The 27,269-nt window shown below is 44.9% G+C and overlaps 1 protein-coding gene across 11 annotated transcripts in view; it reads right to left on the bottom strand.

Annotated features, from left to right (window-relative positions):
* LIMS1 (LIM zinc finger domain containing 1) overlaps positions 1 to 27,269 on the bottom strand; it is a 79,555-nt gene that overhangs the window by 31,176 nt on the left and 21,110 nt on the right. For 2 of the 11 annotated variants that reach the window (XM_065060018.1, XM_065059988.1), the window contains exon 1: positions 18,735 to 18,816. The exons of 6 other annotated variants lie outside the window; for them this stretch is intronic. Coding sequence is in view for 2 of the 5 variants with exons in the window: in XM_065059974.1 (XP_064916046.1) it covers positions 5,490 to 5,596 (107 nt within the window). In the remaining 3 variants the exon portion in view is untranslated. Of the gene's footprint in view, positions 1 to 5,489; positions 5,854 to 14,002; positions 14,097 to 18,734; positions 18,817 to 27,269 lie in introns of those variants that run through there. 3 more of the 11 variants (XM_065060008.1, XM_065059974.1, XM_021287745.2) reach the window with 3 other exon arrangements.

Here is a 27,269-nt window from a genome sequence, read left to right on the forward strand (position 1 = left end):
GTGGGAGCCTGGAGGGACCCAGCAGAAGATTGCCTGCACCTACTCATGCAGATGTGCCCACCAGCTTCAGCAGAAGAGAGCAAAAGAAAGGCAGATCTTGAAAGCCATTAATGTGGAAAACGTCTATGGTGATTTCTGCATAAGAGAACAGAGCAGTGAACTGACTGACAGCCACAGACTGAAGCTTGCTGATGGTTATTTGTTGCAAATGCTGCAATTTACTGTTTGGTAAAAACCGGAGACTAACCTCTTCAAAAGTTGTTTACATTTTTAATTGCATTTGAACGCATATGAACTTAGAAAAGAGAGCTATGGATAACAGTGATCAATTCACTTTAAGTGTAATTGTCAAAAAAAAAGAGAATTGCCCCTGCTTTTCCCAGTACCTTGTGCTGATCTTTGGAAATTAATAGTATCAATCTTTTTAGATGAATCATTCTATTTTTACAAAGGCCATGGGATGAGAAGGGGAAAGAGCAAAAATAGCAAGCATACTGCTACTGTTAAGTGACTCCTAATGATTAATCACAAATGTATGCGTACAATTTCCTTTGCATCCTGTTTGCTGAGAGAAGCAACAAAGAAGAGCTCAGCATACAGTTCAGAATTTTTTACATGCCATTTCTAAAGACAAGGCAAGACAAGATTTATGAGAGATGTCATTTTTTTCCCCACCAAATCAATACAGCTGGTAAAGAACAAGTCTTACCCTCTGTTCTGAAAAGCAGATTTCTCAGGTTGCATTTAGTTCAATGGCTGCTGCATCTGCTGCCGACGGGGTGAGATGAAGGTGCCGGGCAGCCCCCTGCACGTTGAGCCCTGCAACTGGGGAGCATCCTGGGTAGTCTATGCATTGGTAAGCCCAACTTAAGCAGCAGAAGAGAGGACTGCATTCAGCATCCCTACCCCAGTGGAGGTCTAAACCAAGCACAGTTTTGTACTGTGCAAGTACAATAAAAGGACAAGCTATCCAGACCACCTTTTACGTGGGGTGGGCAGGCCAGTAAAGCACCAGTAACATCCACAGCAGCAGATTAAAAGGCACCCAGAGAGGTTGTGGGGTTTGTTAAGTGATAAATGAAGTCAGAGAGGTGGAAAGAGAAGCTGAATTTCCCATCCCCACCAATGTGCTGTGCTGTCAGGACAAGGGCTGGGACTCCTCTCACCTCACCATAGCAAGTGGGATCAGCTGTGCACAGCTTACACAGGAGGAGGGGGGGTGCAGGGGATGAGAGAGGCTTCCATGGAGTGAAACTCACTCATCCTAGGTTGGGTTTCTAAAAGAGGGGGATGAGTCAAGATTTAGGTCAAGACAGGTTCTCCTTCCCCTCTACTCTGCCCTGGTGAGACCACATCTGGAATATTGTGTCCAGTTCTGGGCCCCTCAGTTCCAGAAGGACAGGGAACTGCTTGAGAGAGTCCAGTGTAGGGCAACAAAGATGATTAAGGGAGTGGAGCATCTCCCTTATGAGGAAAGGCTGAGGGAGCTGGGTCTCTTTAGCTTGGAGAACAGGAGACTGAGGGGTGACCTCATTAATGTTTACAAATATATAAAGGGTGAGTGTCACGAGGATGGAGCCAGGCTCTTCTCGGTGACAACCAGTGATAGGACAAGGGGTAAGGGGTACAAACTGGAACACAAAAGGTTCCACTTAAAATTTGGGAAGAAGCTTCTCAGTGAGGGTGCCAGAGCACGGGAACAGGCTGCCCAGGGAGGTTGTGGAGTCTCCTACTCTGGAGGCATTCAAGACCTGCCTGGACACGTTCCTGTGTAACTTCATCTAGGTGTTCCTGCTCCGACAGGGGGATTGGACTAGATGATCTTTTGAGGTCCCTTCCAGTCCCTAACATTCTGTGATTCTGTGAGTCCTACCCTGCCACTCCAGTCCTGATCTCAGTTGAGCTTAGGGCTTGCTATTCACAGCTGCGGGTGGCTTCACTTGAAACACCCTTACTCTCCTCAACTGGTTGGGCTGCGGTGGCCCTTCCCAGCCCTCTCAGGTCCTCACCACTGCCAGTGGGACAGCTTCAGCTGCTCAGTTTCTGTGCCATTCCACCTGCAACACTGAAGCAGCTGGGGCAGATTTGGGGCTAGCCCCAAGAATCAGCGTGTATACCACAGCAGGGCAGTGTGTGAATGGCAAGGTGTTGAACTTTGTCTGCAGGAGGACAATGCCTGGATGGGCAAAATGAGCAAAAGCATGCACTAAAGTAAGCTCTGCTGCTTGCAAATCAGGCCCTGCAGATACCTACAGCTGCGTGAGATGAGATTCCCCCCAAAGACAACCTGGAACCTACTTACTAGAGCAAGAGGTGTTTGGAGACACTCCTGTTATATTTAAACATTTATTTAGGAGCTTCTACTGCAAATGGAAATATAACAAGCTACAAAACTTAATGGAAAGAGCCAGACTATATTCCGACGGTCTTTACTACAAAAGACTGAATAGCAGATCTGGAAGACAATGACGTGAGTCAAACCTCTGGGCGAAGTGACATCAGTGGAGACAGATGTAGAAACTAAAGCTCACCTTCCTGTTATGGAGCTCAGAGTCCCATGGCACATGACCTGTCATGAAGCTACCTCAACAGAGGAAATTACTTTATACTGTAAAGAGAATTGTTTCAATAAATTTTGGTTCCTGGAAAATAAAATGTATGTGATGCATTATATGATAAATATATGCTCTGCACACCTAATTATTAGTAATCTTGTGTGTTTTAAGTACAAATGACACTGACCTTCCCAGGAAAGAGCAAAGGTGGAATTTCAAGCTGCTTTGCAGCGCTGACACTGCCAACTCTTCGCTGGATCTCCACTGCAGTTTGCAGACGCACAAGCCCCTGTCCTACTGAGCAGCGTCCAGGTCCTGCTGTGATGGCCGGACCCCGGAGCCGCAATCACAGCGGCGCTTGCAGCAGTGCAGAGGCCACCCAAGACACCCTGCAGCAAGGTGAAAGGGTGTGAATGGCTGTCTGCTGGGTGACTTACTGCTGTTCTGTGCCTTAGCAAAGGAACAGCCCAGCCTGGATCCCAGGAAACAGCTACTGAAGGAGAAACAGGCCACAAAAAGGGCAGGAGAGAGAAATCTTATAGTGGGGTAAGATGCAAAAGGCTGTAAAACGAAAACTGGTAGTTATCATATATGACTTTAACAAAAGGCGATTTTCATTTCTCTTTCTTTAAATACAGAAATTCTCACAGGATACCTTGAGGACATTGGCATGTAGGGTACAATTTGGCCAAGGATTAGAAAAATACGGTACTTGAACCAAGAAAGCAGATTTCTGTGAACTGTTCCTCAAGGGCTGATATTATTTAACACGTGGATTAATATGTATGTAAAACGAAATACAAAGGCACTAGAACAAAGAACAGGAGAAACTACAGGAGGGCATTGCAAAGCCATGGAGGATAGCAAGCTATATTTAGCAGACATGAAAGAAACCTCTTGTCTTTCTTGGGCACTCTAGATACTCTGGAAGTATTTGCTAAGGACAGGCACCTAAGTGTCACTGGGGCGAGCACATGAAATAAGCTAGAAGTTTCCAGTTTTAGAAAACTAAAGGACTTTTTCTATTCGCTCCTGACTGATCTTTGCCCTGGTTTTATGTCATTATTTTGTATTTACAATGCCATAGCCTTTTGTCATAGAGAATGCAGTAAAAATGACAAATAAGGCTGCCAGGCAACACACTGAAATATCACAAAATGGGTTAGGAAGGAGCAAGGTTTAGTTTGAATAAGAACCAGCTTAAGCTATCAGCAAATATAAGAGAAGCTCTTTATTCAGGTATGAGTTTTCTCCCTGCTCTAGGAGCACCATCTCACCTTGCTCTGTTCACCTTCTTGTATCTCAAATACCCTGACCTAAACTGATTCCTAAGTCTCCTGATTTGCTGTTTCCTCCAACTTGGATTTTATTTCTCAAGACCAACCCCTGTTTCTCATATTTCTTGTCTTTAACTGGAAGAGGCTCAGAAAAGGATCAAAATGCCTACACTTATACTGATCCAGACAACTCCTTCCCCCTACTCAGCCCATAAAGGATCTCATTCCCATCTTGGATGTGCATATAAATACAAGAAACAGCAACACAGCTGTAGAGAGCTAGCACTCATTTTTATGTATATTATTTTAAAAGCAGCTTTCTCTTCCCTAAATGATCTCTTCTTCCTCATGGCTAGTTTTGTATAAAAGAAATTAAACACAAAAAGTCAAGAATCTCTGCACGTCTCTTATTCTACTAATTATTCTTTTATCTATAGCCATATGAATACATGCTGCTAATGCTATTAGAAATCCATCTAGGAAATTAATACTATAAATAGACACCAACCACGCACATCAGTCCTGCAAATTAACACATTCCTAGAACTGACCCAATATTTCTGATATCTCATAGCAAATAATTTCAGTAGGTTACAACCAGACATTTTGCCACAATAATTTTTAATAAAGGTGCTTAGTTATAACAAAAGGGTAAATCCCCCAAATCTGGATACCCATCCTTCTGAAATTGCGAACTCAGACAACAAAAGCGCAGTTGACAAAAACCCTTTAAATCACATAGCACTCCAATTTGATGCACAACCACCACCAACACTGAAAAAGAATCTAAAAATACAACCAGAGAACAGGCATTGGGAGATAGGAAGTACTTCCTCTCCTCCGAGACTTTTGTTAGCATTTACACAGGGATTCTTTTCTGGGGAGCCTGAAGTGGGAACAGATTGCTTTCACGCCAAGCCCAGTTAGGGAGAAACATTTGCATTTTTACTTTATTTTTGGTGTCTGCTCTTAGTCAGGTTACAAACAATTCTTTAATATCCCTGCTCCAAACAGCAGCTTTTTGAAAATCTGTTGTTGCTCCTTCAAAAGGCACGTAGCATCAGGAAGATAACGCCAGACATTAAATGGCTTTCTGATTTTTGGTCACCCTTCCTGGGTAAGGTCAGGCTAAGTGGTCCTGCTGCATTCTTTTGTCTAAAGCCCTTTCCGCAACAAAGAACCCCCCCGTGAGGAAAGCCAGAGCCCAGGAGCTGCCCCAGCTCCTCCACCACTAAACCAGCCCAGGGAAGGGGCTGCGCCAAGACCCCCGAGAAACAGAGCAACCCACAGAGTCTGGGTGACCCAAACCTGACTTCAAACCATACACAGCAAAGTTGTCAGGCTGCAGAAGGTTATTTACCGGCAAGTGCTGGCTGTCAGAAGGGATGCAGAAGTAACCACTGGGTAACATTTGCCCTTCCCAGAGTCAGGGAAGGGAGTCACACAATCACGAAAACCCACAAGGTGACCACATGGCTCCTGTTATCCCTCCTTTGGGTTTTTTTTTCTGTAGTTCTTCAGGACTGCTTCCCAATGCATGTGCTTTGCAGTGAGTTTCCCGAGCCGTGACTGCATTTTGTTTGCTAGCACCACCAAAACAAGCAGGCTGCCGAGCAGGGCTCAGCGCCCCAGCAGTACCCGTCAAATGCGCACTCACCTCAGCTTCTCATCCTGCAACCCGGCCAGTCCCACGCTATCGGGGCGATCCCTTCTCCTCCTGTACAGACCCGAATGTGACAACTCTTTCAGCTGCAAGGCCGTCATATTTCTCTACCTGAAGCGTTGGTTTAAGGAGGGGTGTGTGTGTGGCGGCTGGGTGTGGGGGGGTGCTGTTTTGGCTTTGGGTTGGGCTTCTCTCCCCCCGCTCTCGCTTCTTCCAGATGTTGCTGCCGAGAAGCAGCGCGGCTGCCAAGATGCCTGGAGAGGAGAGGCTGGGCGGCGTGTCAGCACACCTGCACCCGCCCGAGCGACCCACCTCGGCGGGCAGGGCAGGCAAGCGGCCGCTGCTCGGCTTCCTGTTTTCTCATAGGTACACACCCTCCCGAAGGGCACCACATTTCCTTTATAACTCGATCACACCTAAGGGATGTCTAAAGGACACGCTCACCGGCTTCCCTCCAGCTTTCCTTCCAAGTCCGGCCACCCCGACGGCGGGAGCCACTCTGCCCTGCGCTCTCCCCATCGCCTGCTGCAGTCGGCTACAAATTTTGCAGGGCTGCAATCTGCTGTTAACTCTTTCCCGCTATAATTTATGATTAAAAGAAAGTCACAAGTGCTAGGAAAATTCAGAGTTACCCAAGCTTCTGAGGAAACTCCGACAGGGAGATTAATGCGGCAAAGAGTGCAGCAAAGTAACTTCAGATAAAATGCTCTTTTGGAAACACAACAGCACTGTGCTGCTCAGACATTGCTCCTTTCCACAAATCTTGAGAATCAGAAGAAAAGCGCGATGTATTTTTCTTCCCACTCTCAGCCATCAAAACATAACCACCGCAACTATTTGTCACATTTTGCAGTGATGGAGTGTCCTGTGTAATTGTAAAACCGGAATGAAAGTGCTCAAGGTTTCCTGTAAAACAGGAAGGTGACAAGCAGGGATTTGCAAGCTCTGCATCTCATCTCACTTAGTAATGTTTTAGTAATAAAACTCTTCATTTCAACTTAAAAGGAGGCTTCAGAAAAGCTTACCACTTTCTGAAATATTTTTACAACTTCTTTAACATTATCCACGGCACATATAAACAAAAACTTAATTCAGAGCTTTTACTTCTATGTTGAGAGTTTCAGAGGGTGTGTGTTTTTAAATGAATTTGCATTTAATGAAAGACAAGAAATCTAACAATTTGCAAGGACGGTTTTGACTAGGATAGGAAACAAGTTCTATGTCGTATGAATTTCATAGTTCATTATTGAAATGTTTGTTTTGTAGAGGATTACATACAAAAGAGCATTAGTGAATGTCTGTAACAGAGAAAAGCGTAACATATGTAAAACTGGCTATGTCACTTGACACCAATTTTGTTAGGATTACCAGACTGAACACAAGCACAGTAGTTCTATATAATACTATCAATGTGCTTCAGTCTGGAACGTCATCAACATATAATATAAAACATAACACAATGGAAAAATAACATAAATTAATTTGGAAAAAGAAGTCACATAATGTGCCAAACAGATAATGGTTCGAGAAATTCAATATGATTTATATGATGTTAGAAGGCTGCACACTCTGAAATGTCAACAAAGCTGTACCGCTGAGCTCTTGTGCTCAGAAAATAAAAGGGAGAACAGTCACGATATTTGCCTAAACACGCTGCATTCCAGTTTCAAAGTATTTTAAATTGTTTCTTAATATGCACCAGGATAAGCTTAAACATAATTAAATGCCAGTTCCCCACAATCAGTCAATCAGTGATTCAATGAAAAGTTAATGCTGTTACAAGTGGAGTTAAGGACAGAAGACAACAGAGGCTCATAGCACAGCCGCTTCTATACATTACCAACAGTTTTTACTCTGCTTTAAATATCAGTCTACCAATGATTTCTCTTTGCCCAAACAATTTTAGAGAATCCAAAAAGTGAAGACACAGCAGATTTTTTTGCTGTGAAAAAGCTCCTTCTAAACTAATGAAACAGAACTATTACCCGCAAATTTGTTCAGAAATTTTAATTCACTACAGTAGCAGTCTCTTCAATGTACATGGAATACTTCTTTATTAACAACGCAACAAGTCTATCAAAAACTAAATGACAACTCTTCACCCACTTTGCTGCAAATTGTATTAGTGTGAAGTACATCACATTAAAAATCATGTTCATCTGCACAAACAGCCCCTGTACTTGGACAGCCAATGGGACAAAATGGCTTTTACTAAAACGTACTTGGAAACCAGAGCTGCACCGAACCTGTATTACTAGAATTTAAAATCAACACCACCAGACAGAGCACATGAATTTAAGGAATACAAGAAGTCCAGACACAAAACCACATTGTTTTTTGTTGAGATCAAATCCATTTCAGTATAAAGGAGGGCAAGATGGTTAGTTTTTTAAAATAGACCTGGGAGTCAGCTCCACAGCATTATTTCACAGGTTTCTTCAGAAAACTCCAATAGGGGTCTAAGCTGATTTGGGAAAGACTTTCTTGGAGGACCTGGGGACAAGCTAAAAGCTTGCTACATGACAAAATCCAAACCAGACTCCTTCTTTGTCCTGTGGGATCCTCCACCAATCCTTACAAGAGACAAGGTTTCAAATCTGATTATTCAAACAGACGAATCTTAAGTTCTGAGTATCAAATACATATTGTATGGGTGTGTTTTGGATAGAAGTTGGAGAATACAAATGGTATTTGTCCACTAACTTGCTCAAAGGTTTCCAGAACGCAACTCAGATGAACATCACTCTGCAGTTAAAAGAACTTCCCCAGTGAGTGCCTCCTGCTCCCCACACCCCCTTTTACCTTTCAGCCCCTATCTGCTGTTTATAATTCCTTTTTTGAGAGATTACATTCTTCTCGCGTGGGATGAGGCCGCTTGGACCTTTCACATTCCGTCAGAATTTTTGAGGACTGGCCAAGTTACCACAGCTTTTCTTGTTACCGGTAACACGCAGCTGCTTTTATGCCCTGGACTTTGAAGGTTCGGTCTTCATTCTTCAGTGTGTGTCTCATGCAACCGACCTCCCTCTCACCCCCAGAGAAAGCTAACATTGCTACTGCAATCTGATGGATAAGCATGCTATTATCAGTGTTTTATTAGAGGAAAATAGTCACCTATGTCTAAGCAGCAAAAGGTAGAACCTAGACAGAAACCATGCAGTTCTTCATTCATCCCAAGCGATAAATAACTTTTCATTATGTGGGACAAGGCTCCAGCTTGAGTTTTCACTGCAGTCCTACAAAGCATTTGTCTTGATATACCAGGCCTGAAGTGTTCTCTCTTAAATTTCTGTGAAAGTACTCTTGTTCCGGTGACTGTAGGTATTCATCAGAATTATGCAATTTAAAAACCTTTTAAGACAGGTTATGTCTGGTTACTTTTCACTGTGTTCAAAGGGACGTGAACAATAACCCATGGTGCAAGGAACCATGTGTGTTGGTTTGACTGAAAATGAGTTAATTTTCTTCGTGCACTTAGAAACCTTTCTTTTTCACAGCGAGTCATTATTTGGACTTGGTCTAAGAACAAGAGCTAACCTGTGACAGAGTTAACGTTTTTAATTGCTCTGGTCTGAGAGCCAAGGGCATTCTGAGTGCTCTGCCCACAGGTGTGAGGCAGCGAGTAAGTGGGGTATGGATGGGGCAGAGCTTGACTGACATCCAGGCTGATCAATAAGACTATTCCATCCCATTAGCATCATGCTTCATATTTAAGGAGAGTCAGGATCTTCTGGTCTCTCTCTCTCTCTCACATTCTCTCATCTTTGCTCTCTCTGTCAAGGCCAAGACAGTTCAGGGAAGTTCTGTTTAGGACTTTTCTTTAGTTCGGCCTCTCATCATTTTGCAGAGGCCTCTGGGCCTTTCCACCTTTTTTCCTCTTTTCTCTCTCCGGGATCAGCTGTTGGGTACCAGGTGCTGCTCCCTGGGACTGGCTGCTCGGTGTGAACCAAGTTCATGAAGAATTGCATTGAGTATCTCCTAATTTATATTCTATTTCTATTTTAGACATATATTTACTAGTAGTGTGTTAGTATTTTGTTATTTTTGTAACCTGTGTTTATCTCAATCCAAGATTCTCCCTTCCCTTTTGATTCTCCCCACTATTTGGGGAGTGGGGAGGGAGGTGAGTGAGTAGCTATTGTAGTTATATTGCAAGCTCAGGTTAAACCATGACATCATGTCATTGAATTTAGGAATAACAAAAAATGCCAAGTACTTCAAATTCGGTACATTTCTTCATGAATCTGTATTTACAGACAATGCACATTAACTATAGAAACCAGGAAAGACAAAGTTTTAGCTCTCTCATTCCACACAGAGAAGCCTTTATCAATGTGATTGATCTTTTTTCCGCTCCAGTGACACATTCTTGTTTTGCTTAGGTTTTTTTTTTAAAAAACTTTGAACAAACCACCAAATTTCAATTAAATTTAGTTGAAGATTTTCAAAGCAACAGAAAAGGTTTGTTTCACAGCAGCATAAACGGTAAAAAAGAAAAACCGGAATAGCATTGTAAGAAGAGTATAGGAGTGCTCATAGCACACACACAGTTGAAAGGTGGCTGTGGTGGGGGCAGGAGGGGGAGCATGTTTCTCCATCCCATCTTGCTCACCCAGTTTATCACTGGAATGAGTCCCTCCAGAGGAATGTGTCTAAGAGTGTTGGCTTTCTGCTATTTCTTGCAATATCTGGAAGAAAAACACTCTTTAAAGCAAAGGAAATGGTTTGTATGTCAGCAGGAATGCACACGACTCCCTGGAGCAAGCAAAGGAAGGTGGCGATAACCCTTCCAGCAGTTTTGCAAAAATCCCCACAGTGCCCAACCGACGTGCTGACTGCAAATGAAGGTTTACACCTCCCTGAATTAGGTTGCCCAGGAGTCCTCACTGACGGGTTTGGGTGTCAAGAAATAATGTACCATGCCTTGAGTCCCTGCTAGGGCCAGCAGTGACAAAAGGAAATGAACAGAGAGAAATCAAGCCACAAATCTAAGGACATGAACCTTGAAAACAAAAAAAATTCAAAGCTTCATAGGAGCCTAAATTCAAGGAGTTAAATGATTAACTAATTACATGTTTCCTTCCTTGTCTAATGTGACTCCAACATCTGTTTTGATGTTTCCTGCCTTTTCCACTTAGCGATCAATCAATCCTGAAGCATGCGTATTTCATCTGCGGATTAGGCTACATACTGAGGCACTTGAACTACCTACCAGGACACTGCAAAGCAGACTATGGATTTATGTCCATGCTTTTCTTGCTGCAATTTAACAGTAGTTGCTGCATTTTTTAAAATGCACATCCCTGCCATACAATGTAAAGTGAAAAAACCCCTACATGATGATGTCCTCAATACCCTTAAGAGCACCGACACACTCAAAATACCAAACTTGTTTGGGATTTGAGGGGGAACAGGGAAGGCAGAGGGGCTGCTGCAGTGAGCATGGGGTCCCCTCCTCGCCCTGGCAGTACCAAAGGCATCTTCACCCCCACTGCAGGTGGCCCATGAGGTTTTGGTGAGGCAAGGCAGGGGTCCCTGCTCTCATTCCAACTATTCAGTTCCAATAATAATGAAAAACTATAAAAGCAAGCATGGGAAAATCTTCTGTGTACTCAAACGTGGAGCAATATCATTCAGCTGCCTCTTCCAGGCTCTCCACACACAGTGCCCCACGAATTCTTGAAATTCGGAGTGGGGGGAAGAAAAAAGGAAAAAGGCACATTTTTCTCCAGTGAGTATAATCCTACCTTGGCTAAGCTTTACAATACCTCCCTCTACTGGGAAAAGCTGGTGTGGATTAACCCACATATGCTTTCATAATTCAAGCCAGGGCCAAGCTGAGACCAGAAAGGAATGACAGAGCAGCAGCTGAAGATGCAGGTTAGCATTATAGCTAGAAATTTATGCCATTAATCAGTGGATGATCAATGCATGAGCAGGTGCCCAAAGAAAAAAACATGTGACATAGCATGAATCAGTTTTGTCCTGCCATTTGTAAATAAGCCTCTTTAAAAAAAAGAGTGATAAACAAGCTGCAAGCAGTTGAAACTTTAAAATTGGTACAATTACTCATATGGACCCTGAACTCCATGGGACAAACAACTTAAAGAGAAAAGGAGAAGGAAGGGAGCGTTCAAAGCCAGCAGATTCAGATTTCAGACTAATCTTCATAGCCTAGAATATGTGGAAAAACACAGGTAAAGTAAACAAGCAATTCCCAATCTGCATTTCTAGATATGGGACCGTTCCTTCAGAATAATTTTTATTGCCTTGGAATTAAAAACCTCTTCTCAAAAGATATTTTCAAGCCCTACTACTACAAATGTATCCAGAATGGTCACTTTATTGTAATAGGATAAAATTCCCTTGGAAATAGGGGTAAAAGCCCCTGGTAACAACTGACTTACTGGGCGATAAAAAGTTTCCCAGTAGATGCTACAAAAGGCTGAGGAAGCCTTCAAGGAGAAGGAAAAAGAAAAATAAAAATCCACAAAACAAACCAAACCAACAAACAAAAACAAGGCAGAAGCTGAAAATGTCTGGCAACTGAAGGAAACTGCCCAGAGAGCTGCTGCCCCACATACCTTCAGGAATTACCTGCTCTGATGGCCGGGTGTGTGCCCTGAAAAGCAGCAAGCCCTTCCAGGGCTACAGAAGAGCCAACGGAGCCGATCCAGACGGACAACTGCCGAGACCTGGTTTTGTTGGAGACCTAGTGGGAGATCTCAAAACAGGCCCCAGGCTGAGTTTGCCCTTTCACTGAAGGAATGGGAGCATTACAAAGTCTCCATTTTTCTCCAGAACACCACTTAGCAAGGTTAAATTAAGGCAACAAAAAAGCCCAAAGCAGCCTATAAACTGCTTCCTCTGTTGACTGCCCAGCAATTATTCTCCTGGCCCCTTTGATTTCCATCTCACAAATTATTTTTAAATCACTAGCGCTACATTACAAGTAGAGAAAGAAAAGTCTTTCACCAAGGTTTAGTGTTCTTTATACTGAAATGAAACTGCCAAGGACAGAAGATGGCATGCTCCCCTTGCAAAGGATGGAAAAGGTCCCGGTGACCCCAACAACATGCCCATGCCTCAAGGCACCACCACCTCACGGCACACAACCAATTGTGACCGCCAAGTAGTACGTGATGCGACTTTACGGCTGCAAGTGCTGGTGTTTTAGAAGGACAATCCACCCCTGAGCTCCCAAGAGGGTTGCAGAGCCTTTGAATGCTGCTGGTGTAAGAAGAAGGATAAGCTGATTGGTGAGAAATGGCAAATTTAGCAGCCCAGAAGAAGCAATGGTCATGGCTGTACATCTGTGAACACACCACACAGCCACCTATACTCTGACTGGCATTCCCAAGAAAGGTAGAAAGCTGTGGTTCCTTAGAGATTATCAGTTTAGTGACTAACCAACCATGTCACTATTAAAAGGTCAGAGACTAATAGTATGATGGTTTCTCACATAAAAACTAATGTACTCTCTAATGTAGAACATAGGAAGTAGCTCATGTCTAGAAAAATGAAGCTGATTATATATAAAGACTTCAGAAACACAGGCAGGGTGAAATTTTCAACCAGTCAAAAAAAATTCTTAATTTTTAAGCATATATATTTTGGTTTCAAAGTGATTAAAACTTGTAATCCATACCCACTCAGAAAAATCCATACTGAAAAAGAAATGCACAGTACAAAAGAAACAGAACTAGTTCATCCTAAAAATTCAGAATAATGTAAAACAGAAACACCGCCCCGCTCCCCTTAACGCTGCAAAAATTACTTTTGGATTCAGCACAAAAAATATGATCCCATATGGATTTTCATAATATAGTAAAGCATATGAAAAACATGCTTCTTAAATTAGAGCAAAAGCCTTAAAGCAAAAAAAAGCACATCTGCCCTACCTTAAAAGTTTCGCTTCACTGACTTCTGAACATAAAGACTCCCTCAAATTGTACGAGAAGCAATACAGTTTCTGTAACAGATGGGACAAAGCAATTCCTTCCACTGAAATGACATTTTTAGGTTCAGCTGCTCCATTGCAGTGACCTTTTCCTCAGCCAAATCTGCACTGACAGTTACCCCATTGCTGAAAAACTCCCATCAGCAACAGGCACCTTCAAACCCACCATGAATCCTCTGTTCGGGGTGGGGACAAAACAGCGTCCCTAAAAACACTCCAGATGAGCAACAGCTTAAAAAAGTATTGGAAATATCAGAACACCTCTACACATTTCAAGAATGATGAAGGACTTCGCTCAAAGCTCTATTACCGCTGCTGCTTGCTTTTAGTAGTAATAAAACCCAGGGATCAAACCTATTATCCGTCCTCTTCCTAACTTCATTTATCACCTTCGCCAAACGTGGCTCCTGCTCGTAACAATCTCTTCCTGAAGGACTAAAGGACCGTGCAGTTCATCACCAGGCTGTCAGCTTGGCAAGCAGCACAACGTGCACCAGGCAGACGTGAGAGCCAGACCCCCATCCCAAACCGACGGGTGGACACTTACGCGCCGGGTGTAGCCTCGCTGGCAGCGGGTTCGCAATGAGCAGCCTTTCCCAAATACAGCTTTACATTGAATACTCACTGTTTGTATGTTTTCCCTGTGGTTATTACTGGTTGTTTTGATTAAAAAAAAAAAAAAAAAAAAAAAAAAAAAGTGACTTAGCAAACCACTTCCTTCTTTCACCCTGTAAAAATTTCAGGCTGTAAAGAGGAGGACAAATTCATCAAAGTTCACAGTTTGGGTCCACAAATTGTGTCATGTTAATTCCCCATCCCAAAACCACCATGTAGAAAAGGAAGCAAATCCTTCTCCCTGCAGGAAAGGGTATAGCTTTAGTTATAACCACCATTATTTTTTAAGTGACAAAAGCACAAAAACCCAGAGAGGGAAGAGCCAATAGCTGTAAATCCACTTCTTGGGATCATTCAGGTGTCTCATCTTACAAATTTCTTAATATTCCAGGGACTGAAGATGATTGTGACAACTTCAGTCCCTCCAGAGCTATACCTTAACTCGTAGCTTTTTACACTGTTATTCTGGGGACAAAGAGAAAAGGAACAGGCAACAACTCTGTGACCATAACCCCACACATCTCAATGAGCATAACAGGGTTCTACGTGCCTACCTGGAAAGAGCAACCCCTGACATCACCAGTGAGCTGTGAACAGCCACACAGGGCCACCCCACCCCACTTCAAGCACCTGGTCAATGCCAAGGGAAGGGGAAAGACCCTCTCTCCCCACCTTCCCACCTGCTGAGAAAGGAGAAATACCCTCTCATTTTCTTCTTTGCTGAGATGAAGGCATACAGTTTCACTCTCCATCTCCTGGAAGACCATTGCCATCTCTGACAACCTCAGCACAGGGCAAGGACTAAATGGGGACCCAAAATAACCACCACTTCCTAAAGCACATCTGGGTGATCAACCTGCATGACCAAGCAATAGCTGAGCTGCATCTCTCTTGTGCTGACAAGAGGCTCAAACTCAGTTTTCCTGAAGCAATCCGAATCCTTTGCAGGTTAAAGCAGCAATATCCTCAAGACTGACAAATGCGTGTCTGCCACTTGCTACACAACCAGTATCAATCAGAGCTTAAAACTTTGCTCACTGCCAGTGATGGGGACAGAGAAACGAGGCCACAACCTGACGTCCACAGAGGACACGCAGGACATGCCTCCAGGCAGAACGTGTCCCCAGCTCTGCTCATAAAGCAGCACAGCTCCAGGTCACCTACAAGTGTAACCTCATCTAGGTGTCCCTGCTCTGGCAGGGGGATTGGACTAGATGATCTTTCGAGGTCCCTTCCAATCTTCTGTAATTCTGTGACATACAAATCAACCCGACAGCATTTTCCGCTGCCCATGCTTAATAACATGCCTTTTGGCCTGCTATTGGTTACAAAGAAAAAATTACAAAGATACAGTTTTCCTGTATCATGGCATACATTTAAAGGCAGCTTTCTTCCATGTAACTATTAGCTTGGACAGAGGGAGCCAAAAACATTTTAAAAGTATAATATTTTTAATTCCTAATATCTAATCCTCATAATCCTCATTTTACCACTCACTGACAATAATGGTTACAAAGTATGATTGTATAGTTTATAAAGGAATTAAATAAAATGGATTTTTTTTTTTATTGGTCACTCAGAAGGGTACTTATTGTCTGTTATGGACAGACATAACTTAAAAGCAAATACCTCATGTGAAAACGTGACTACTTGCCCTCCATGCCCCCAGCTGTGAAACTGAGCAGGGCCAGCCCCAGATCTACAGCAGCATTTAATGAGAAACCAGTGTGCTGATTTCAGACATAACATTTGTGCTGGCATTTGACAGTGACCCTAAAGGTAATGCAGAAATCTCCTCTATTCAGATATTTAAAACTGTACTTAGTGCACTGTAGTGTATTTAGCCACCATATTCAATGCATGTTGGTGAAATCTGGTGCACAATATCTTGTCTTCTTACAAGATTTTTGGCAGTCAGTGCTCAAGCATCTTGTTAGTCCTCCTTACCTCCTTTCACCATAGGCACCAAGTAATGCTACACTGTACCAACAGAGCCTCAATTTGCTTTCCCTTCTCCACCATGTCTCTCTACATCCTGCTTTTTGCTCATTCTATTTCTGTCTTCAGGCCACTTAACATTATCGCTAACCCTCTTCTGTGAACAAATTAACAATGTAAGTTATCTTTCCAAGCTGCTGTTTCCCATACCGCCACATAGTGCTTCCTCATTTGAGCTTTTTATCTCTTCCTGCAAAGGCCCTTCAAGCACAAAAACAGCAGCAAAGTTCTATTAAACTTATCACTGGACGGTTACTAACATAGGAGAAAGAATGTGCTACAGCTTTGTCTCTCAAAATAATGTGGCAAATGTCAAGGTAAGAGCAGGTTGTTCTTGAGGATCACAGTATCACAGTATGTTAGGGATTGGAAGGGACCTCAAAAGATCATCTAGTCCAATCCCCCTGCTGGAGCAGGAACGTCTAGGTGAGGTCGCACAGGAACATGTCCAGGTGGGTTTTGAATGTCTCCAGAGAAGGAGACTCCACAACCTCCCTGGGCAGCCTGTTCCAGTGCTCTGGCACCCTTACTGAGAAGAAGTGTTTTCTCATATTTAAGCGGAACCTCTTGTGTTCCAGCTTGATCCCATTACCCCTTGTCCTATCATTGTTTGCCACTGAGAAGAGCCTGGCTCCATCCTCATGGCACTCACCCTTTATATATTTATAAACATTAATGAGGTCCCCCCTTAGTCTCCTCTTCTCCAAACTAAAGAGACCCAGCTCCCTCAGCCTTTCTTCATAAGGGAGGTGCTCCACTCCCTTAATCATCTTCATTGCCCTATGCTGGCCCAATCACAATAAACCAGTTGCCATAGAGAATGGAGAGGCCTCGCTTGCTATTGCAATGCATGTTATTTCATATATTGCTCATATGCCAGCAGTTCCACTTTTATGGGAAGACAAGAACAGTTTGTTGATTCATGATGACTGTAAAAGCTGCAAGACTTCATGGAGAATGCCAATAAGCATCTGTTAAAAGGGAACTAGGAAAAAAAAAAACAACATTAACCCTTCAATTAACACATCTTAAAGCACATTTGAGTCATTTAGTAACCAGTTTGGCCTGGCTAAACTATGTTTTTCAGTTTTGTTCACTTTGCAGTAGTAGTTGGGCCCTATTCTATTACCAACCCATTTTCCAAAAGGGCTGTGCTGAAAGAAAACTTGTGAACAAAATTACAGCTGAGGAGAGCAGGACAAGGCCAGCTCCGCAGAGACCAGGCTCCTAAGCACTGCCAGACCGCTGTGGTCTGTGGTCGTCCAGAGCAGGTGTTAGGAGAACTACAGCAAAGAAGCCACATCAACAGCTCCAGACAAAGCTGCATGGTCCAGCCAAGCCCATCAACTTGGTCCTGGCGCCAGGGCTGCCTGCACCAGCAGAAGATGGGGCCAGCAGCCATGGATCTGCGGTGATGATGAAGCTCCTGAGGTAGAGGAGAGTGGCTAGACCTGCACTAGGCATGAAATCAGAGCAGTGTTGTCAAGCAAAGGTTGACTATGAGAGGGAACCATCACTTCAGATCCACATTTCCCATAGTATTTTTCTTTGCACCTCTAGCAGGCCACCATGAACTGGAACAGCAGCCCATGGTCCCCAGGGCTGCTCCAAGATGCTCAACACTCCGCAGCTTCTGGCCAGGTGTGTGTCTTTCTCCCTGCTTCAGGCAGCTTGGGTAGCCCTCTGCAAGGAGAACTTTGAGGTGCCCACAGTGCCAGGAGCTGGCGAAGAAGCCAGACAGTCACACCCTGCAGCTGTCTGCCTCGCCACCCCGTGAGATCACCATTCCCCCAGCAAAGCAAGCAGAAGGAAACACGTACTCATGCCTCAGCTGTTCCCCTTTGCTGAGGGCGTACATATAAGATGACTGAGCTGATTAAGGAGCTCACCAACACCAAAAAGGCAAAGTCTAGTTCCTTTTCTCTCTTTCCGATGCTCTTCCTTCCCCCACCACCACCACACTCCTTCCTTCCCCTCAGCTCCACCCTAGCTGCAAGGAGCAGCACTCTCCTTCAGACCATCTCTTGCTCTTGTAAGAGCCCTCTCCCAGCTGATACGACTTGCCATACCAGCAGAAGACTGGGCCTTGGGGAGTGGGTTACTGAATTCAGCTGGGACAGAGCAAGGGACCAGTGAGCACCACACCCAGCACAAGGGTGCAAGATGAAAGCAGCATCTCCCCATTGCAGCAAAAGCGAGATGTTCCCTTCAGCGTGGGCATCCTGTGCTGGGACAACAGGCACAGGACTGGCAGACGTATCCCCTCCTGCCAGGTTTGCAGCAGGGGGTAACGTTGCAGGCTGGGGACAGGGAGCAGGCCATGGCCACGGGTACACGGGAATGGAGGGGATCTTTGTCAAAACTGGATTTATCATCTTTTCAGGACCTTATGACCCCAGGTCTCGCAAGGCTTGCAGTCATCTCTGCCAATTAATCGGAATCAGTAAAGCACTTGTAATTAGAAGACGGCTTTCATACACTTCAGAAGTCATCCGCATGCGAGCTGCGTTCCTCCCCCTGCAAATACCAACTTAATTAAAACCCTTGACTCACGCTGCCGTGCGACCACAGCTCTGAACCGCCGCTTCTCACCTCCCTCCCTTCTTCGCCCCAAACAGCTTTTACAGCTGCCGCCCTCAAAGCCACCCCCGCCCGGCAGAACCGACCTGCAGGAGGAGCCCCCGCCCGCAGCCGCTCGCCGAACCCGCCGTGCCCGGGACCCGCGCCGGGGAGCCGGCCTGGCCCCGCCCCCGCAGCCCCGCCCCGGCCCCGCCGCGGCCTCACCGGCAGTCGGAGCCCGAGAGTCGCGATCAGCCGCGATCAGGGGCTGCTTCACAGCGTCCCCCGCCCGAATCACAGAATGTCAGGGACTGGAAGGGGGCTCGAAAGGTCATCTAGTCCAATCCCCCTGCTGGAGCAGGAACATCCAGATGAGGTTACACAGGAATGTGTCCAGGCGGGGTTTGAACGTCTCCAGAGGAGACTCCACAACCTCCCTGGGCAGCGTGTTCCAGTGTCTGTCACCCTCACTCTGAAGAAGTTTCTTCTCAAATTTAAATGGAACCTCCTGTGTTCCAGTTTGCACCCATTGCCCCTTGTCTTATCATTGGTTGTCACCGAGAAGAGCCTGGCTCCATCCTCATGACACCCTTTACATATTATAAACATTAATAAGGTCACCCCTCAGTCTCCTCCTAGCTAGAGAGACCCAGCTCCCTCAGCCTTTCCTCCCTTAATCATCTTTGTTGCCCTACACTGGACTCTCTCCAGCAGTTCCCTGTCCTTCTGGAACTGAGAGGCCCAGAACTGGACACAATATTCCAGATGCAAATGTACCACCGCCTCCTGCCAGGCCAAGCCCTGCCCGTCACTCTGCCCACAAATCGCCACAAGAGTTGTAGAGGCACTGCCTGTTCGAAAAAAGGAAAGAGAGGGATGGGGGCGGAGGGGGGAAGCCGCTGGGGTTTCCCTTGCAGTCTAACAGCAAATTCACTTAAATCAAAGTTGGACCTCCGAACTAGCCTCTCTCAGGTTCAGGCAAGAAGTCAAAAATCGTAGCCATACAAATAAAGAATCAATTTTTTACAATGAGGGTGGCAAAACACTGGCCCAGGTTGCCCAGAGAGGTGGTAGATGCCTCATCCCTGGAGACATTCCAGGCCAGGCTGAATGGGGCTCTGAGCAACCTGATCTAGTTGCAGATGTCTCTGATCGTTGCAGGGGGTTGGACTAGATGATTTTTGAAGGTCCCTTCCAACCCAAACTATTCTGTGATTCTATGAAATTGCACCAATAAATAAAATCTGCTCTCAGCTGACAAGAGAACAGACAATAATTTCTCTCCCCTTTCAATATTTAAACACGGCTTTTGAAAAGGTGCTATTGCTGCATCTGATACAGGCCCGGAGTGATGCTCTGGGATGAGCTGCACTGTTTGCTTGAGGGCCTTCATCAGAGAGCGATGGGGAGCACGAGCTCCATGGCGAGATTTGCTCCCCTTGCTGAGTGTCCTCTCCCGGGCCCAGCAGCACCAGCAGGCTGAGCAGACAGGAGCAGACCGCCAGCACTCGAGTACCAGGCACAAGAACACAACACACCTACTGCGCTGTGGGACCAGAGTCGCAGCAGCTGATCGGAGGAAGTGTTTGATGTTGGGAGCTGTCAAAAGCTTCCTCTCCTCTAATGTGCTTAGGAATAACAGCAGAAAGGCTTGACCTTTCCCCCAGTGTACTTCTGGAAGAAGTGAAAGTGACATTTCTCTTTTTTCGCAGTTAAACGATGGAATTTGCTCCAAAAACCATAAATGCTACTCTCAGGTTATTTTTCGAATCCCAAAGACATTAATGTTTATCTGCTGTGAGTCTGCCCATTGTCCTGGTTACGATTATAATTTCACCTGCAGAGTCCAAAGCTGCACTGACCAGATCTGAACCCCAGGATCCTCATGGCCAGAAAGGGAGGACATCATCCCTGCCATTCTCCACATCCTCCTCCTCTGCAGTTCCCGTGACAGGCGAAAACAAACAGGACAGCTACTCGTTGCCCAGTGTGGCTGGATGGTTCCTTGCAGTCTGCACCCTGACATGGGGGGATGTGCACACCCTGTTGCATGCAGGGTGCCCACCACAGCCGTGGGCACTTCTTATCCCAAACTGACACATGCTCATCAAGAACATGTCAGGGCATGGGTCCCATTTCGGCATCTCTGACTTCATCTACCTACCGTGCTGCATGCAACTCCTTTCTGGCACATGGAAGGAGGAAATGCTGTTTTGGAGAAAAAAGTGACCATAATTCCTGGGTAAGGCTATCATATTCCTCCTGTTTCACTTACAGAGACTACAGATACATTAACTCACAACCAAAATAGATTTGCCATCCACAGAGGCAACCCTGTTACTAGATTTCAGTAAAGCAGCACACACCAGCCAGCGGCTGCTGCATTCTTTCCAATCTTCTTCAAGTGCTTCAGTTTCAACAAGGCCTCTCTGTTACCCTCCTCTGGCAGGAGAACAGCTCTCAGGCTTTTTCAGAAATGAACATATAGTCTCTTCAAAAAAATCTAGGTCGACCCTCCTTTATATTTCACATATAACGTTTCCAAAACAAGATCTGGTTTTCTGTACAAGCACATCGTAAGATATACTAAGTCTTTTCAATACATCTGCCAAATGGCCCAGGTCACAGCCATTTGGATTCTCCGTCATGAGTACCACTCTTAGCGCTTTTCTCTGTGAAATTTCAGCTTCTTCATCATGGACCCTCTCTCCAGCCTGCCAAGATCGTTTTGAATTTATCTCCTGTGCCCCCCAAGGTTCCTCAAAGTTAGGGATACTCGCAAGCTGCATAAGTCAACTTTAAGCTCTAGCATCCAGGTCACTGATAGAGTTAATGAATGCAAGCGGGAAAAGAGGAACTCCTGCAAGGGCCTGTCAAGAAGGTCCTGGTAGCAGGGGTCCTGGTGATGGCTTTGTATCAAAACATGAATTCCTGACCAAATGCTTCTTTTCAAGCAGCTGCACACCTCCCTTCTGGCAATTTCACCTAGACTATTATTTCCAGGTTGCTGTGTGCTTCTCTCAAACAAGGCCAACAGCAGTGAAACCTACCACTGAGTCCAAGCATCTTGCAAGGGGATGATGAAGGAATGGGAGGAGGTAGCTGCAGCACTTCTGTGAATAGTCCAGGACAGGAACAAACTAGTGGCAAGAGAGGAGGGGTGGATACACAGAGAAAGAGAAGGGGCAGGGCTTGTGCTCCAACAAGGTTAAACACAGTGGCTCTAGTCCTAGAGCCTCTCTTGTTTGCTTATGAAATTTTCTGTGAGACAGCATGAGCAGATCCACCTTATTTATTCCCTCCCTTCTGTTTACAGGGCATGCTCACCTGTCAGAGTTGGAAGACTAGCTGCTTTGAAACAATCTGTTCTTAAAAAATCTACATAGCATTTTTAATGCTGTGCTACTCAGTAAGTGCTTCTTTATTGACTTAGTTGCATTCATGCCTTGCTAGGGATCAAAGTTAGGCTGACTGAGCTTTAATTCTCCAGCAGCCTATTTTGCCACCATTTCATATACAAATACTGTGTTCATTCTTCTGCATGTCTTCAGGGGCCTCTTACATGAGCTCTGAAAAAGCATCCCTAATGAGCATTACAGCAGTCTCTGAACCCATTCAGTGCTACTGCTGGCATTGTGCGCATAGTATTAAGCCAAAATATTACGGAAATTGTATCATAGTGTTTGACATCAATGTTAAGAAAAGCATTCTTCTTCACCATTATTACTGCATATTATTATTTTTAAGGATTAAACAGGAACAGTGACAGCCAGGGGAAAATAAACAACAAGCAAACGGGAAGGCTATGCTTGTGGAGTGGTACAAAAGGACCAAATGACAAATCTCCCATGAGAAATTATTTACACATTGCAGCCTGGTTCTGGCTCCATTCACCACCAGAGTTTCATTAACAGACTCCCTCATCCCTGGGGTTATGTGAAAGGGGAAATGAGATAACGCCCAACCCATCATTCTTACAGCACGCCAGCCCTTTGAACAGCACTCTGCAGTCATAGTCTGACTAACACCATCGGTAGCAGCTTTCCTCCCAAACTGGCTGGCAGTGAACCAGGGATCTCCCTCCCAGGCGCGCTGCTGCGGATTCGGGGCCAGCTGGCTGCTGGTGGCCGCCCTGCCTCCCTCTGGACTCTCCCTGAGCCCTGCTGCAAGCGCCAATTCAAGAAACCCTTCCACTTCCAATAGGACCCTTCTTGTTTCCCGCTGTCTCACCTGTCAGGAGTCAGGGATATAAATTATTTCTTTCCCCACCTCCTTCCAGCAACACCAAATAGCTTTGGATTGTTTGCCAGTGTCTCACCAGGGCACTGCAAGGGCTTGCCCTGCTCCCTGGCCTTTGCAAGACGATGGCAGCAGCTCGGCTTGTGAAGAAAGCCAGCACACTCACGGCATCAGGGGACATTCACTTTGTCTTTGAAGCTCACATCCACCTCATGGTTCTGTCTGTCAATGCCTGGTTGAACTTGCCCACTTGATCAGTGCTAGACCATGGAGCAGAAGAGAGCTGGGACATAAACACCTGCCCCAATGTGAGTGAAAACTCACGAAAACCCACTTGCTGCAAAGACTGGATTTACTTCAAGAGCAGTTTGCTTGATGCCCAGATCAAGAGGCTGCATGGAACTACTTTATATGTGGCAATCCTCCATCCAGCTACAAACTTCTGGGTTACTGATCAACCATAGCATCAAAAAATAATAAATGAAAAGGTTCACATTTAACAACAGCACTAGAACAATAAATTTAGTAGTAGCAGAGGGAAAAACAAGTTATTACATATCAAAACAGTGAAGATGAGCTCAGTGAAACAGCTTAATTCTTTGGAGGGGAAAATAAAGTGAGTCACCCTTTAAAATTTCAAGAGTTCTCGATACAATCTCTCACAAGACTGCAAAGTACTTTAAAGACTCAGAAAGAGACTGCGGGCGTTCAGATTCAAATATCCCACCTACGAGTAACTGTTTTGATTATTGGATTTCATTCACATTATCAGCTGGGTCCTCTGTTTTAATAAATCTGTGTTTCAACATGAAACCACTTTGAAGTATTGTATTACATAATGGTTGCAATATTTGCATACTGCAGAATCAACAGAAATTACTACCACATATGTACAGCACTGACAACTTCTGTGCTCACCATCCATCCTCCCACCTGATCCACCATGCTGCTTTCATCTCCTGCCCTTCTCACACACCGTTTTGGCAGATGGAGAAAAGAGTGCAAAGACTTATAGAAGAATTCAGCTTCTCCAAGCAGAGGGTCTTCCAGACCAACTGGAAATACATGCAACATTGCTTTCTGAAGGCCATGGCAGCTTGAGGTATGTGTTGATGAGGTTCTTAGGGACATGATTTAGAGGTGGACTTGGCAGTGTTGGGTTAATGGTTGGACTCTATGATCTTAAACATCTTTTCCAACCAAAATGATTCTATGACTCATGGGACAGGCCTTTCTAGTCCACATGTCTGCCTTGCATGTCAGTGCATTATCCTCAAGAACTCCTCCACCCCTTCAGGTCAACAGCACTGGGGCCACGCATCTGCAGAAATCATCCCAGCATCTCATCCAGCTCCCCTAATTTCACCTGGGTAGATCGCTGCTCCCTGCTCACCGCCCCCTCCTTCCTCAGCACCCTCCTCCTCTCACCCACTGGCTTATCCAGGGACTTACTGTCTGTATCAGTGCTTTGATGGTAGTACAGCTGGAAGGTGCAGCAACACATGCAGCAAGAGAGAGGCAGGAGTGTGTGCTGCGTGTTTAAGCTGCTAAGAAGCAAAATTATACCCTTCAGAAGATAAAAAAACTTATCTATAATCATTCACCATTAAAGTCTTGTGTTTGACATTAGAAGCATAAAGTTTTGACATAATAGCTACTGGCAATCGCTAAGAGTACCAGTTTGTAGAAATTCAGTACACATACTGCACATATTTTAAAGCTCTTGGAATTAATTCTGTTTTATGTGACAGTAGCTATGCAATAACTTTCCAAGCTGGCACCATCATCTGATTCTTTCCCCCTCACACCTCAAAAAATGGGCACACCTGACAGCACAGCAGGGCATACCTGCAGGATAACCTAAGGCACTACTCCATTCTGCTGGCTGTAACAAAAGCAATCATTAAGAGGACACAAAAATACTTACATGATAAATCAAGTTTAATCGCCTGGCTGCTTAGTACTGAATAATAAATTATAATGAGTTAATTTACCATCAATGTGTTTTTGTTTATGCAATTCCACCTATGAAATATTAAACACTCTGTAACTCCAGAATTTTATTCCTCTTGCAGTTTTACCTGATTTTGCTTATTTTGGGTAGGAAGAAGAGGGTGTCAAGGCAGAGACCCATTCCCCAGATGATTAAGCTCTTCACATATTAGTCCACCACTAGCTGCTTCCCTCAACTGTGTACAGATCTGGCTCCAGTGTTTGAGCATCTCATGGTCCTTAAACTATTTGCTCTCAAGCACTCCTGTAAGACTGGGAGGTGATGCGGAGCTCCAGGTGGCAGCCGTGGAGCTGAGACAGAGACAAAACCACTTACAGTCCAGGAGCAAGAGAGGGTGCAGAACAGGGAACCAAATCATGCTCTAGGCTTCCATCCTCACCTCAGAGCACCTGAAGCCTGGACGTGTGCCCTTGCAGAAAGGCTGTTTAGTTAAAAAGGGGAAAAAAGAAAACCAATAGTTTAAAAAGGCCCTCAAGCTCATGACCAAAGCATTCATTAGCAGCACAGTCCCACCTTAACTGGACTTGCAGCCTGTCTGCCAGCCAGACTGGGGTGCTCTCACATTTAAGACCCTGAAAGCACTGGTTGGGGACACAGCTTGAAAAGAGATGCCCATTTGTCTGTCCGTCCCACTCCTTTTCCCTATTCCTTGGCATGAGTGTTTAGACCAGGAGTTGCAAAGAGGAGCAAATCACTTCCCCTGTGCCGGACACCCATTTGGGTGCCCATGTGGTGGCCATGAGCATGAACCCACCTTCCGAACTCCAAATAGGGTGAGGTGAATTTGGGTTCACCCAAAGCTTGTCCAGCTGCTGCCAGGAGCAGGATCCCACTGACATGCCCATCATCCTCCAAAGCACCTTGTCAAGATCCCCTTTTTCATTTTTGGAGACAGAAGGAGCAGCAGCATGGGAGGAATCCAGGCCTAGAGGCAGCCAACCTGAGTCACTCTACCTCCACCTTTGCTGCTCCCCACCGGTCCCTCCACGTCAGTCATCTCGCTGCCCAGCTGTGCCCCTTTGCCTTTCTTTCCCTTAACCAACCTCAATAGATTGAGCATCAGATACCAGGCATTTCACTTCAGGAAAAGAAAACGTCTCTTTTGCTTGCACTGGGAAACCAACCAGCTCCCACTCAAATAGAAAGGAAAAAAAATCACATGGATGCATTTCAATTAATTGCATTGGTGAGGTGGACAGCAAGCACGCTTCTCTTTCAGCCAGACCCGTTCATTTATATTTTCTGTTGGAGAAGGGGTTGTATTCAGCTGAGTTACTGGAGGGATTAATTTCATTACACAGTGTCTAAAAGCTGGGAAGGAGCTGTATTTGTGGAGGGCTGAATTTAGCAGAGACATATCAGGGGGCAAATAAGGGGAAAAAAGATTTTTCCATCTGCTAGAGAAGTAGTCTCCAAACTATTTTGATCATGTACCCCTTATTAGCAAAACCTTTTGAGTGTGCACCCCCAATACACATATATTTATGTATATTTATAAATTATGTGTATGTACTACTGAAGTTCTAATATTTTCTTCCCGTATTTCAATGCATCATCCTGTGCACGCACACCCCTTTGGAGACTGCTGTGCCAGATAACATGGTGACAGTGGCTGCTTGGTACCAGAAGCTGGACAAATATCAACAGCTAGCAGACAACTGCTGAAATCCAGGCACTCAGTCCAATACCAGCTGAAGAGATTTACAGACAAATGATGAACAGATAGGAGATGAAGAACAGAAAGGGGTAGCAGGAGGTTGTGCCTTGGCATGCCCTCTAGTACCCTTTTTCCTTCCACCTCATCTTCTCCAAAATGCTTGTCCAAGGAAAGTTGTCCCCAAACCGCCCCTCCACAGCCTGTTCTCCTTGGCAGGGATTAAAATAAGGATTACATCAAGTTCTACCCTTCTGCAGCTATACCTGCTCAGGAAGCCACCACAATCAAAAATGCTGCTTGTGGTGTCTGCTGGGGGAAGGCTAATGGCAAAAATGAAGGGCACGCAAAGAGCCAGAGAGCAAGTGCATCTGTTCACACATGAAGAGTGCCATGATTTAAGATCTGTTCCAAACTGGCTACAATAAACTGGGATAACCACCCTTATTTGGATTTAAAGGAGATGAATTCTTAGGTTTAACTTTAAGGATGATCCCATGCACAACTCCACACTGATTTAAGAGTGATATGTAAATACTACCATCTGTCCCCTGCTACCAGCCCATCATGCAGGCCCTTACGCCAGTACCACCATCAAATACTCCTGGGTGACTTTCAGGTAGCATGCATCTCAGGAAGGAAAAAGAAAACAAAAAGAAACATAGCCAAAAGAAAAAACAGCACAAGGCTTCTTTGGAGTAAGAGGGTGTGGTATTTCTCAAATTTTTTTTTCCC

The sequence above is a fragment of the Columba livia genome, chromosome 1, assembly GCF_036013475.1.
Source record: "Columba livia isolate bColLiv1 breed racing homer chromosome 1, bColLiv1.pat.W.v2, whole genome shotgun sequence".
Taxonomy (NCBI): Eukaryota; Metazoa; Chordata; class Aves; order Columbiformes; family Columbidae; genus Columba; species Columba livia.